This window comes from Marmota monax, unplaced genomic scaffold (genome assembly GCF_021218885.2).
Source record: "Marmota monax isolate L192 unplaced genomic scaffold, Marmota_monax_Labrador192_F-V1.1 WCK01_AAM20220418_F8-fsc00447, whole genome shotgun sequence".
NCBI classification, from domain to species: domain Eukaryota; kingdom Metazoa; phylum Chordata; class Mammalia; order Rodentia; family Sciuridae; genus Marmota; species Marmota monax.
Genome location: NW_026694198.1, coordinates 157,955 through 172,292, shown reverse-complemented (window position 1 = coordinate 172,292; position 14,338 = coordinate 157,955). Strand labels below are relative to the sequence as shown.

The 14,338-nt window shown below is 43.0% G+C and overlaps 1 protein-coding gene across 2 annotated transcripts; it reads left to right on the top strand.

Moving 5' to 3' along the window:
* Positions 1 to 256: 256 nt before the first annotated feature.
* Positions 257 to 12,688, top strand: Ppp1r3b (protein phosphatase 1 regulatory subunit 3B). 2 transcript variants are annotated; one of them, XM_046466393.2, is made up of 2 exons: positions 257 to 527; positions 8,036 to 12,688. In XM_046466393.2, exons 1-2 carry the CDS (start codon positions 514 to 516, stop codon positions 8,916 to 8,918), a joined length of 897 nt encoding a protein of 298 aa, XP_046322349.1. In that variant the 5' UTR covers positions 257 to 513; the 3' UTR covers positions 8,919 to 12,688. The 2 variants fall into 2 exon arrangements, with proteins under 2 accessions (XP_046322349.1, XP_046322351.1); XM_046466395.2 differs by lacking the exon at positions 257 to 527 and adding an exon at positions 588 to 1,428.
* Positions 12,689 to 14,338: the final 1,650 nt, after the last annotated feature.

The following is a 14,338-nucleotide window of genomic DNA, read 5'->3' as shown; positions in this document are numbered from 1 at the left end:
CACGCTGCCAGCTTCCAGCCGGCTCACTCTAACGGGACGTCCTTTTGTAGGAAATCGCCTCTGCCCCCTGGCGCCCGTCCTCTGGCTCCTGATGAAAAGGTGACCCACCGCCCCTTTCTCATACCCTGGACGCCAGCCCTATCACTCCCGGCACGCTGCCGATCACGTGGAGGAGCAGTGCTTTCCTGGATCGTGACCATTGGTCATCGGCTCCCGTCCCGGGCGCACCCATTGGCTGCGGGGGGCGTTCACGTGCAAGAGGGTCTGGGATGGGACCCAAAGTGGGAGAGGTGGGCGGAAAGTTAAAGGGCGCAGAGCGGCTGCAGGAGCCTGAGTCCGGGGTGACGCGCTGAAAGGAGGAGGCGAGCGGGGTGCTCTCGCGCGCGGATTGATGCAGCTGCCCGCCCAGGGCGCAAACCTGAACACCAGCCCCTGCTCCCACCGTCGCGGTCGCTGTGCGTGTCATCCTCACGAGTTTGGTGTAGCGGGCTGGCACTTTTGCCCTCAGGACTTATGAGCTGTACCCGGTATGTACCTCCTGAAGCCTCGAGTCCGAGGTGCAATAACAAGAAACCCGTGGCGAGGGGCGCGCAGGGCAGCTCCCCTTTGATTCTTGCCTCCCACACTTTACCCATCCGACTAGCAGCTACACACCGGTGGTGGAACACACTAGATGGGCTCGAGTAAGCTGTTGCTTCCACGTGGAGATGGCAAACCAGGGACCAGAGCTGGGATAGAGCGCGGCTGGACCCACGTGTCCAGAAACGTTCCAAACTCCGGAACGTTGGGACCCGGCCGCGAGGGGTGGCGAGGGACTGAGCTTGAGACAACAGATACCTTTGTGCCCTGTTGTCCCGGTTTCGAAGGTGGCACAAGTTTCCAGCTTGGTACCTGATACTTATGGGGGACGTCTCAGCAATTGGGCAGTGGGTTTTGGAGCACGAGTCGCCTGTCTTCCCCACCCCCCAAATCTCTCGATCTCTCTGCCTAGTAAAAGAGCTATGTAAGAAAGCAGCTTCCAGGCCGGAATGTTATAAAGTTGCATTTATTTGTCCCAACTCCTTCCCAGTTTGGTTCAAATCCCTTTGCTGCTCACGAGAATGGAAACTCGGGCAACGCGAAGTAGAGTGACCCACAGTCCCGGGACAGGGGCCATCCGGGTTGGTGGGGGCGAGACGGTCCGCGCGGGGGTGCTAGTGCCGCGCAGCTCCAGCCCCGGGTTACCCCGCAGCCCCGCCCCTATCTGGTGGGAAACTTGGGCTCCTCCTCCTGGTCGTCTTCATCTCCGGGAACCTAGCCCAGGCCCGGCCTCCCGGACAAACACCGAAAGCTCACGTAGTCGGTGGCAGCGGCCTCCCTGCCACCTCCCCCCTAGTGTCTCTGATGCGGCCAGCGAGTTGCCGAGGGGGCTTCTCCGCCGCCGGAAAGGTGAGTGCAACAGGGAGGTTGGGGGCGGGGTGCAGCCTGGGCCAGCTGGAGCTAGCCAGGCAGGGTCAGGCACAGTGGGCAGAGTGGCAGGTGGGATCCTCCACCCTCGACACACCTCCCTGCCCCCAGCGCCTGTGCTACCACCCTTTGGAACCCAGACAAAGGGGTGTGGAAGGGACAGTAACTGCAAAAGAGGCGTGAGGGCCCAGAACAAATACGAGAGGATTTGTGAACTTGAAGAGTTGCTGAAAGCCCCTGGAGCCTGTGGTCTGTGGGGCCAGCTACTTTGGGAAACACAGCATCCTTGGGAGGCCCAGGGTTCAGCAGAAGAAAGTTAGGCCTGGGTGCTAGAGAAGAGGAAATGGCCACTTGGCAGAGCTGTCTAGAAGCCAAGACTAAAATGAGGACAGCTGGAGGACTCACCTCAAAAGTAGAGTTGGGGTACTTAGGGGAAAGTGGGTGGCAAGAGAAGAGCCATCAGGCACTGTTGGCAACAATATCAGAGCTAGAAAGGACCTCACAGGAGAATCCTTAAGCCCAGAGAAATTGAGTTGCCCCAGCAGGCACAGCTAGGTAGAAGCTATTGTTAGAACAGTGCTCTGTTTCCCCTTGGGAAGTTTTTAATGGTAGGATCTATACCATTTTAATTCACTCTTTCCTTGATATGCAACCGTATTCACAAATATTTATCTACAAGATGCTTTAGATGATGGCAACAGGATCAAGGGCTACAAGTAGCTTTTAAGACTCTAGATAAGGTCTCCATGGCCTAAGTACAAAAGGGAGAAGGTATTACCTTTATACTGTATGAGCCAAATCCTTTAGGAGGGAATAAAGAATTGGTGAGGGAGGTGGGGGTTGGTGGCCATGTCTTAGATCCCAATTGTGAATGCTTACCTAATATAGTTTGGCAGTTTTCACTGTTGCTGGTGGGTTGTTTGAGTGTCTGATTTTTCCTCTTTCCTTATGAGAAAGGGTGGGAGAGATGCGTCTGAATATATAGAGGGAAAATGTCCCCAACACCAAACAAAAACAAAAACCTTCCTATAAAGGCACAGCCAGAAAGTCAGTAACTCACCTGCATGAAACTGGGAAGGTTGTGGGGTTATTGTCTGTACTGGCCTATGGTTTTCACAAGAAAAATCACCATGACATTTAACACTGTCTTAGGAGAGTGTGTTATTTGTCACTAGTGGAACAGAAAAGGCATTTCTGCAAAACTGTCTATTTGGTCTGTAATTTTCATGAGTGTTTGAGTTTGTGCAGTTTGGGCCTGGGACACTGAAATCTACTTTTGGGCATAGCCTAGTCCCTCATCAGGCACAACTGAGCTCTGAGGCATCCATGTTGACGGTCCTGGGGAACAGCTACTCATGCTCCCTTGTCCCTGCCCTGCATCTGGTATCCAGATCCTATGTCATTCTTCTGGTTCAAATGTGTGTTCGTATATTCTGGTTCTGGATTTTTCCCTGACCAGCCTTGACAACTTAACCTGGGAGAGGGAAATGACCAGGGCGGTATATGTCAGGAGACGAGGCCTGGCACGTACTGCCTGGGAATTGATCATTTTTGTGTTGTTTGCAAACGAAGCACCTGTCCAGGTGCCTTCCTTTCAGGTACTTTACAAAGTATTCCTTTATATGCTTGGTTGCTCCAAACACTACTTTTGGCTAATAGTCATCCCTGCCACAGTCTATTGGGGAGATTCTGAGCAGGTGGTCAGGAAAACCTACCCTAAACCAGCACCCTGTGCACCAATTCTAGGAGAATGGTCTGGCTAATAAAGGCTGGAATCTACTATGAGGACAGGAGAAGTGGCTGACAGTCACATTTTACCCTGAATTGAGGCCATGAGGGTGAATGACCGCACCTGAAGTTATGGTGACATGCAGAAAAAGTGAAGGGATTCTGGGCCACAGTTGCTTGTACAATTCTCTGGGGCAGTAGTGTGGGTGGCAACTCTTGTTCCACCATAACCTAACTTTTGCCTTTCTTGGAAGAATATTGCAGAAACAGTTTGACTCTTGAAAATGCTAGTATAATTGTTGAATTTGTACTGACTCTGACTAGAACCTTCCCTCCCCCCCCCGATCCAGTTTAACTTATTCTTACAGCTTGGGAATAAAAGGGGTTGGGGGACTGGTGGCATAAATTTACACTACTGGGACCAAACAGCTTAACTTTATTGAAATCTCCAACAAAGTCTCTTTAACCTGTGAGATCATAACTTAGGAGAACATGTAGATTCTTTAATTGACCCCTTTGCTTTGCATTTCTGTTTCCACAGTATCTTGAAAAGTTCTCAACCTTTTTCTAATGAGCTTTAAAGACATGTGGGAAAGCCCAGCTAAGTTTGATTTGCAGGCTTGTTGGAAGTGCATAGAGAACTTACAGTTGACCTTGGGCTGACTCAGGTCAGGAGGAAGCAGTGGGCCCAGGAGGAACCCCTCCTCCTCAGTTCATACTCAAGATTTCAAGGGTGGGCAGAGGGAAAAGCGCTGGGATGCAAGGCCAGGGCTGTTGTGTGGTTGGTTGGTTTTAATTCATATTTGAAACAAACAAAAAAAACCCCTGTGCTAAAGTTAGAACTGAAGGTTTAATTCTAATACACTCTAACATATAATTGTGTGTGTGTGTGTGTGTGTGTGTTGTAGATGTACACAGTTAATTTATTTATTTATCTTTGTGGTGCTGAGGATCGAACCCAGTGCCTCAAACATGCTAGGCAAGCTCTCTAACACTGAGCTACAACTCCGGCCCCTCTCACATACAATTTTTCAATGTGCAGGAATAACTAACATTCAAGTGATATGGAAGTGTAGGGTCTTAAAAAAATTAGTTAACCCAGTGATCCTCTACTGTAAAGCCATCTTGTCCCATTCAATCAGAACTTCCTTTTCCAGAACAATTACATGGGTTAAAAAGAGATAATAGCAAGCAAAATTGCTTTGCAAAACTTCACTGGATTGACTTTGGTAGAGGTGAAACAGTAAGATAAATATCCTTTAAAATGAATGTTGTGTAAGGCATGCCTTACAACTGTGAATTATTGTTTTGTCTCTGAATTTGTGTTTCTCTAACTGGTCATGGCAAAGTGCTTTCTGCATCCTAGGAAAGTGTTGTACTTTTCAAAAAAAAAAAATTGGGATCACACCTGATATGCATTTGTCTTTTCTCAACTTTTGCATTATATATTAGGTTAATCAAAATCAAAATTAAAAAAGAGAGCTTATTTATTGGGTCACATCAGTGGTGCCCAACTCTTGTCAAAAGATGAACAACATTTTGTCTGTCACTTTTCAGGGGCAGCAGTGCAGCCTGAGAACAGGCACCCCTGCACTGCCATATACTACACCTTTGCTTTGAGAAAGGGAGGTTTGTTGGGGAACTAATCCAGTGTTCTGCAATTTTGAGTTGAGATTTTAATCCTGGTTTATCATTATATTCTTCACATTAGCCCAGAGTAATCAAAATGAAAAAAAGTACTCACATTAGTGAGGCAATAGTATCAGGATGGGGTTTTAGCAAATTTAAGATATTTTTTTTCCCAAGATTCACTTCTGATTATAGAAAGCAACATTATTTTAGGAGATGAAAGAAAATATAAAGCAGGAAAACATTTCCTGAAATCCTGAACGTGGGTATTCTGATAGTTTTAACTGTACAGTAAGTACCTCTTTATCTACAAGAGGTAGACTTCAAGACCTACCCCCCCCAATGAATGCCTGAAACCTCAAGTAGTTCCAAACTCTCTGCATGGTGTTTCCCTCCTTGTGTCCTGTATATTGCCACATAGTACCAAAGTTAATCTGTCCTTCCATGTTACATATTCAGGTGCTTCCTTTGCATCACTACTCTTGGGGACTTGATTAAGTAAAATATGGGCAATTTGAACACAAGCACTGTGACACAACATCAGTCTATCTGATACCTGAGACAGCTACTTAGTCACAATGGACAGGAAGTGTATATATGATGGCTATCTGGAGAAAGGGATGATTCATATCCTAGGAACAAGTGGGACCAAGTTGGGGCGGGAGATTTCTTCATACTGTGCACAATGGGGTACAGTTGAAAACTTACGACTTGTGTATTTCTGGAATTTTTTCATTTTAACGTTTCTGGACTGTGGTTGAACACTGGAAGTTGAAATCATAGTAATGGGAGAACTACTCTATTTTTAGTCTTTTTCAATATATTTATGTAATATTGCTCCTCACCAGTCTGGTCTTTATATACAACTTTATTTTCTTCATTTTTAATATTAGAATATGTTGTAAAATTTTTCCATGTCATTTAAATATTTTTCATATAATAATTTTAATGATGTAAAATTAAATAATATAAATGTGTTACAGTTGATTTAACTGGGTACCTATTAGTGACTCCTCTTTTGCCCCTATAAGGTTGCACTAAAATTTTAGCATATTAACTTCCATATGTTTTTAATTACTTACATAGGATAAATATCTGTATGTGATATTGAAACAAAAATAATAATATTTAGAAAGGTTGTATAATTTAGATTAATAAAAAGATTTATATTATCTTTTAACATTCTTTCCTGATTCAGTAGAAAAAAACATAGATTGTTTCTAACCTAAATTTTTAAATTAACTTTAAGCTTGGACATTTTGTATATTTTGATGGCCAATTTAAATTTTCTTTCAAGAATTTTCTATTCATACTTCCTGCTCATTTTTCTAGGTATAATATTTAACTTTGAAAAAATATTTAACTTTGTTCTTACTTTGTAAGAACTCTTTATATATTAAGGTATTAACTCTGCTGCAGCTCTTATTGTAAAATATTTTCTGAGTTTTTCTTTGTAATATTTTCAGTTTTATTTATTTTTTCATTTATACTAAGATAATTTTATGAAGCCGAATTTAATCTCTTTTTGCATGATTCTATTTGCTTTTTATTTTTATAGCAGCTAGTTTAACTTATATAAAAGGCAAACTGTTCATCTATATGACAGTTTTAAAAATAATAAATTGCTGATTTTTTAAAAAAATATGCTAGAATATTAATGGTATACCAAATATACCATTATACATATGATGTTTAAAGTAAACAAATTTGCATCTGTCTTCACCATTGAATCCTAGTATCTAGCATAATGCCTGGCATGTAGTAACATGAAATCAATATTTGTATTCTTGAAAATGATTTCTTTCTTGGACTAAAACAATATTTATGATTAAAACCATAATGAGATGTTTCCTCACTTATATGATAATGGTTATTGTAAAAAATGTGAAGGATAACAGTATAGAAGAGGATTTAGAAAAAGGGAACCCTCGTACAGTATTGGTGGGAATGTAAATCAGTACAAGCATTACAGAACACAGTGTGGAGAGTCCTCTAAAAATTAAAAATTAACATATGACCCAACCGTCCCACTACAGGGTACATATTCAAAGGGTAGCCACACTCACGGGCTCATTGTGACATCATTCACAATAGTTGAGCAATGGAGTCAACTTCAGGAACCGCTAATAGATGAATGGGTAAAGGAAATGTGGCATATGTGCACAATGGAATACTGTTTTGGCCATAGAAAAGAATGAAATCTTGTCATTTGCAGCATTAAGGATAAGCCTGGGGACATTGTGTTAAAAGTACAGTAAACTGGGTGCAGAAGGACAAATACTGAAATGCTAGTTACCAGGGGCTAGGCACTGAGGAGACTGGGGAGCTGTTGGTCAAAGGACACAAAATTTTAATTTGGCAGGAGGGGAAGATTCAAGAGTTCTGCTGTACCTCATGGTGGCTATAGTTAACAATATATTGTATACCTGAAAACGGCTAAGAAAATAGATTTAAGTGTTCTTACCACACATACATACAAAATAAGTATGTGAGGCAGTGCATACGCCAAATACATCCAATAGCCACTCCACAATGTGTTCATCTGTCAAAATATACTAATAAAAACAAATTTAATCTATATTTTTAGAATAAAATAAACATGAAAAAAATATAATATTGGAAGCCATAAATATATATATAGCTTTTACTTATCAGTTAATAATAAGTAGCAGTATTTACCAAAGTGTGTGCCTCAGGAAAGCTGTTTGTCGAGTACATTCCACCAAAAAAGGGATTCTTTAGTCAAGTAAGTTTGAGAAAGTCTGCCGAGTGCCCTTTTCTTTATCCTTTATGGTGCATTAGCTCATCCTGACAGGAAAACCTGTGAATTTAGTTTTAAAAACCCCAGCAGCTTCCGAGGCTCAGGCAGGAGGATTGCAAGTTCAAAGCCAGCCTCAGCAAAAGTGAGGCGCTAAGCAACTCAGTGAGACCCCGTCTCTAAATCAAATACACAATAGGGCTGGGGATGTGGCTCAGTGGTCCAATGCCCCTGAATTCAATCCCCAGTACAAAAAAAAAAAAAGAAACTAGTGAGTTCCATATTTTTGGTTTTAATTTCAGACCCCACCCCACCCCACCCCACCCACACGTACATAATCTCCCCCTGAGACCCATGTCCTGTGAGGCCACCCTGGAGTCGGCCAGCACAGTGGCATGCCCAGTTCTGCTGGCATCAGGTGTTGGAACATCTATCTGATCTCGTTGCTGTTTTCTCTCCTCCTCTTCCTGCCAGGGTTCTGACCTATCCATCTAGCCCCATGATGGCTGTGGACATAGAGTACAGATACAACTGCATGGCCCCATCCTTGCGCCGCGAGCGGTTTGCCTTCAAGATCTCCCCCAAGCCCAGCAAGCCGCTGAGGCCTTGCATTCAACTGGGCAGCCGGAATGAAGCCAGCGGGCTGGTGGCCCCTGCGGTGCAGGAGAAAAAGGTGAAAAAGCGGGTGTCCTTCGCAGACAACCAAGGACTGGCCCTCACAATGGTCAAAGTGTTCTCGGAATTTGATGACCCGTTAGATATTCCCTTTAACATCACCGAGCTCCTAGACAACATTGTGAGTCTGACGACAGCAGAGAGCGAGAGCTTTGTTCTGGATTTTTCACAGCCTTCTGCAGATTACTTGGACTTTAGAAATCGACTTCAGGCCAACCATGTCTGCCTCGAAAACTGTGTGCTGAAGGACAAAGCCATCGCGGGCACCGTGAAGGTGCAGAACCTGGCATTCGAGAAGATTGTGAAAATCAGAATGACATTTGACACCTGGAAAAGCTTCACAGACTTTCCTTGTCGGTATGTGAAGGACACTTACGCTGGTTCAGACAGGGACACGTTCTCCTTTGACATTAGCTTACCTGAGAAAATTCAGTCTTATGAAAGAATGGAGTTTGCTGTGTGCTACGAGTGCAACGGCCAGGCGTACTGGGACAGCAACAGGGGCAAAAACTATCGGATCATCCAGGCTGAGTTGAAATCCACTCAGGGAACCGTGGAGCCACATAATGGACCGGATTTTGGAATCTCCTTAGACCAGTTTGGAAGCCCTCGGTGTTCCTACGGTCTGTTTCCCGAGTGGCCTAGTTACTTAGGATATGAAAAGCTAGGGCCCTACTATTAGTGACTGCAGTTCACAGGTGTGTGGCCCTGGTCACCATGCAATGGAGAAGCCAAGAGAAGAGCCGAATGAACTGCTGTTAGGCCCAGTTTTCACAAAGAAAGAGTCCTGTCTATTTTTTTTCTTAAACCAGCACATTCAGCCAGGTTTAGATCATAGAACTGGTTTCTCATTCAGAGGGTTCGCTGGGTCCTCTGTGGCACCCAAGGTGGCCACTTGGGAATGAGCAGGATGCTGCCAGAAAGAGTCGGGTAGGAACCAAGCCTGTGGGCAGTGTGGCGAGGCCGGAGGAGCCTGACCTCTTCTCTACACCCAGATGTGGGAAGCAGTCACCCCCATCAGACCCTCTCCATCCACGTCTGGGTTCTCTGCATCTGCCAGGTCTTTTCTGCTGCTGCTGTTCATATCTACTCAGAAGCACCCCTTATCTCTGTGCTGTGACACAACAGCCTGACATTATGTCACCCATTTGTAATAACAGCTACAGAAGAGAGATGGGATCTGCTCATTTTTTGTGCAAATTATGTTTTGCATTTCATTTTTTTCCACCGTTCATCCAATGTTCAGGAAAAGATAATAAAGGCTTGTGACAGAGGCAGGAATTTCCTCCTCCCATCTTCCTGAACCCACATCCATATTCCACAGAGAGCAACACACCATTATGGAAAGTCACTGGCTCCTGTGTGGGGTCGCAGATTGCAGGGTTATTACAAGGCAGGACAGTCATGAGTTTTAGCTTTTCTTCTTGGCTTTTGGGGGAGCTTTCTAAGCACTTACTTTCACCCCGAGTCACCAGAAGGCTCAATGACAAGATTTGTTTTCACTTGCTAGCCTCATTCTCTACAGAAGAATTGTAGATCTCATTTCCTGGAGAGTCATCTTTTATGCTGTGTTTGGGACACTTGATTTGCAGATCCAGCATATCCTCAAAGCCTTCAGAAAATGTTTGGTTTTATTTTGACTGTGATATACAATATCCAGGACACTTTACAAGCACCCAGGGACATTGATTTGGGAGTTCTTATTTATGGTGTGTGAATATGTAAAGGGATAGGGGAGAAAAACCTCACTACATTCTCATATGTTATTTTAAATGTTTGCCAACTCTGAAATATCAGAGATTAATTATTTTTAACCATATTGGACTAAAGCATGTTGGTTAATGCTATTGTGAGACTCCTGGGACATTCATTGTCAGGTGGATCCCCCAAACCTGTGATTTTTTCTTGGGTAGGATTGGTTTTTAAATTAGGGGTGTATGAAAAATATTTTTACATGTATATTTGTAGAAATCTGAATTTTTTTTTCTGGTTTTTGTTTGGTTTTGGAGTTGGGTTAAAAGACTGTTCAATTCTCTTTTTTGCCTGATTTTACGAAAGTGTACTTCGTTGCCTGGATTCAGGGGCACAGCTGCTGGACTTGCCAAGCAGAGTCTCTTGCTTGAATTTTTCCAGAATAATTAGAAACGACCTCCTGATTTGTGACTTTGTACATTGATATCAGGCAGACATTGAGTGCCTTCGCTCCTAGAGTTTTGTGGTTGGGTTTTTTGTTTTGTTTTTAGTTTTTCATTTTTGAACTTTAAAATGTTTTGACTTTTTAAATGCTCAGTGATATTTGGTATAATCCTTGTTCCTAAAACTGGCTGTTACTAGTCTTCAATCTAGTGCTTTTTTTTTTTTAATGCCTCTTCCAAGTGGGTTACATTCTGATTACATGATAATATAATTTATGAGGAAGTCACATTTTTATTTTATGGCTGATATTGGGCAAGACTGTGTTTTATCTAAATATACCGTACTACATCAGGTACTCAGATGGTACTTGACATGTTACAAATTTGGTGGTCAGAGCTATTAATAGCATAAGTCTAAGTCAAATGGCAGCAAAACTGATCTCATGTAGGTCATGAATTTTGCTTTGTGTTAATAAGTGTCACGTCCCAATGTAGGAAGGGAACAAGGCACACTGTTATTTACAGGTCACCAAAATAAGGATCATTCCATGTTCAGAAGAAAGGGGCCTCAACTGGTTCTAGAAGAAAGCCTATTTGGTTTTATGTAATAATGATCCTAAGACATTCCCTTGTCAAAATTTGAAATATAATAAATTCAGTGATAAGCATCTCTTCCCTTTTTTCCTCCCAGCCCACCTCAGCTTTTTTTTTGCTGGGGGGCACTGGTTGCAAGCCCCCAGTCTGCACACCTGGGGTGCTTACCCCACCGCTCAGTTCAGAAGGCAAGTCCTCACCTGCTTTCCAAAGAGCCTTTTTCTCCAATGAAAGAATCTGCTTGCCTGACTTCTGTCATCAGGGCTGTCATTTATTGGGGTAGATGTACCTGAAGAACTGTGTGTGTCCTCATTGCAGTCTTTCTCCATTTGGCCTGGTCTGTCCCATGATTCTCAAATGACCTCAAGAATCTCACTGAGGGACTCTGCCCTGATTTCATAGCTCACCATCAATGGATAAGGCTTACACACTTCAGAGGGTGATCAGTTCCTTAGATGAAAATTTCACTACAGCCTGACCTTTGGACTTCCCTTCACACAGCTCTTGGTTATGGTGACGAATAGCCCCAGTCGCATTGTCCTTCCCAGATTGCCCAGAAGGACCAACCACCTGCCATTGTGCAGTTGTCCAGAACTGTGTTGTCAGATGCAATACTCTAGAAATGGGGAAACAACGCCATTTTTGTTTCATATTATTTCCCAAAATGCCCTGGGGTGCTTTTGCAAATTGGATGCAATAAATAAGATGGACTATCTAGATATGTAATAAGCTTTCAGTGTTTCTTGGATGATATGAAGCATGTGAGTGGGTTTTAAAAAAATTCTCATTAGGAAAACTGGTTAGAAATAGAGCTGTGCAGTTCCCTAGAAATTAAAACAATCTGAGTCCATGGTGGAATTACTTTATCTCTGAGATTTAATTTTAATGGTTATAAAAAATAATAGATTGTTTTATTTAAAGATACACATTTTGAACTGCTTTGTGGATTTCGATCTTTGCATCTCCTTTGCTTTTTTTTAAAAAAAGCATTATGTGTAGGCATTTGGATATTAGATGAGCTATGTGTGCTCATTTTTTTAGAAGTGTCCTGTCTTCCCTCTCATTAGACAATGAATGACAACTTTGATTGTCTTTCATTTGTTTCTGCTTTTAAAATCCCTCCCCTGGGGGCTGGGGTTGTGTCTCAGTGGTAGAGTGCTTGCCTGGCATGCGTGAGGCACTGGTTTCCATCCCTGGCACCACATAAAAATAAATAAAATAAAGAATGTATCCATCTTCAACTAAAAAAATATATTTTTAAAAAATACCTCCCCTGGATGGAGACCTGGTAGCTCTTTGTTCTGGGAAGGTCTATATCTAATTGCCTCTCCTGACATGATGGACTGAAATTGGAGATGAGAAGTTACACACAGTAATGGGATCTTACCTACAATGGGATCTTATAGGGTCACCTGAAGCAATTTGGCAGCTTATCTTAATTTCCTGAAGTGGGATGACACATTGGGGACAGGCTGCTTTTCCTGGTCATGGTTGTGAAGTATTGCAATGCAAGTCACAAAGCAACAAATCTTAGTTTTTCTCTGATCCGTTCCTAGAGATTGCTGGACCTGTGAGGACTTGGAGTCTGCAGCTCTGATGTTTCACTTTGACTTCAATGTGAATGTAGAACTGAGGACTTGTCTTCATTTTATGCCTAGAAGTGCCTTGTGGAGAAATTTCTGCATGTTTTTTTAAAAAAAAAATAAATATTTTTGTACACAAAGAGGAATTGCACTTTAAAATCACAAGAATGACTTTTTTTTTTTTTTTTTTGGTGTGTGTGTGGTAGAGGAGAGTGGTTGGTTTGTATATATCTCAAAAGCAAAAAAAAATGTAATAAAAATAGAAAAAAACAAAACTGAAACTGTCCTTCTATTCTTAGAGCCAGAGGAAGGGGAGTAATATTTTAAATCTCTTTTTTTTTCACATACCGACCTTAGATGTACAAGCATATAGGTCATCATCAATGGCTGTGGTAAAGCTGTAAGGCTTGGAAGAAGGGAGTTAGTGCTTTTTAAGTTTTCTTGGGAATAAAGGCTGCTCAGAGCTGAGACGATAGTGCCAGGGAAGAGAAGTGCAGGGGCCTCTGTTATTTGCACCCATGTTTAGTTATCTGAGGTCATAGCTTTTCTACCCTTTCACTTGTTCTTGAACTGCAGCACAGACTGATGTGTTCAGGCATACGTGGGAAAACTGTCAGTGGCTGTCGTAGCTTTGAACTGCCTGATCAAACTCTGTAGGCAGCAAAATGAATCAGCTGCTGGTGGGCCCTCCCCTCTCCACTGGATAGTGGACATTTTATCTAAGATTTTCAGAGGTATTTTATTTCAAAGTTCAAAAAAATAGGATGGGCGGATGAGGCAGGTGGTGAACTGCCTCCAGAAGTTTTCACACCCCTCAGCCCTCTGCCACCCTGGGAAAGTCACCTGAAGTCAGCAGTGGCTGACTGGGAAAGTCAACAATGGCTCTGCAGAGGACAATAGAGTATATGAAAGCTGTGTTGTCAGCTTCTTCTCACTGGGACAAAATACCTGAGAAAAACAACTTAGAGGAGGAAAGGTGTATTTTCTGAAATATACCTAGTTTCAGAGGTTGCAGTCCATGGTCAGCTGGCTCCATGGCTCTGGCTGGAGGCCAGGAAGAGCAGCATGGTGTAAAGATGTGGAGGAGGAAAGCTGCTCAGCTCACAGCAGCCAAGAAATAGAGCATTTGAGGAAGAGTCAGGAATAAGATACGCGCTTCCAGGGCACACTTCCGGTGACCCCTTTGATTAGGACCTATGTCACAGTTTCCACCACCTCCCAATAAGGCCAGCAAATATGAATCCTTTAATGAATTAATCTATCCATGAGGTCAGAGCCCTCATGATCCAATCACTTTCCAAAATCTCCACCTGTGCACATTGCTGCATTACAGACCAAGACTCCAACACTTTGGGAGATACTTCATATCTGAACTATAACAAAAGCTTAAGCAGCTCGTGTATAATCTGCAAAAGTGAGCTCCACACATAACTCTCTTTCTCAAAATGTTTAAACACCTCCCTCAAATTGCCTTCACAGAAATGAGAAGGGATAACACCAGGTTTACAAATGTCTGAGATTTAGCAGTTTTCAAAAGTGTTACCTAACTCTGAAATCATTGCCTAATCTCTCTGAGATGACTCGAGTAAAAGATCAAAAGAAAACACTTTTCTAGAGCAAAGTCCCAAAGTAGCAAATGTCTGGCTCTGAAAGATTCACTGCACATTTGCAGCTCATCCTCCACGTACAAAGCAAGGCTCAGGGTTTTCTGACCAAACCCCTCTGAGAGGTGCACACAAGCCCTCTGGTGGGCCCAGGAGCTACAAGAAGACATTGGGAGTCAGGAAACC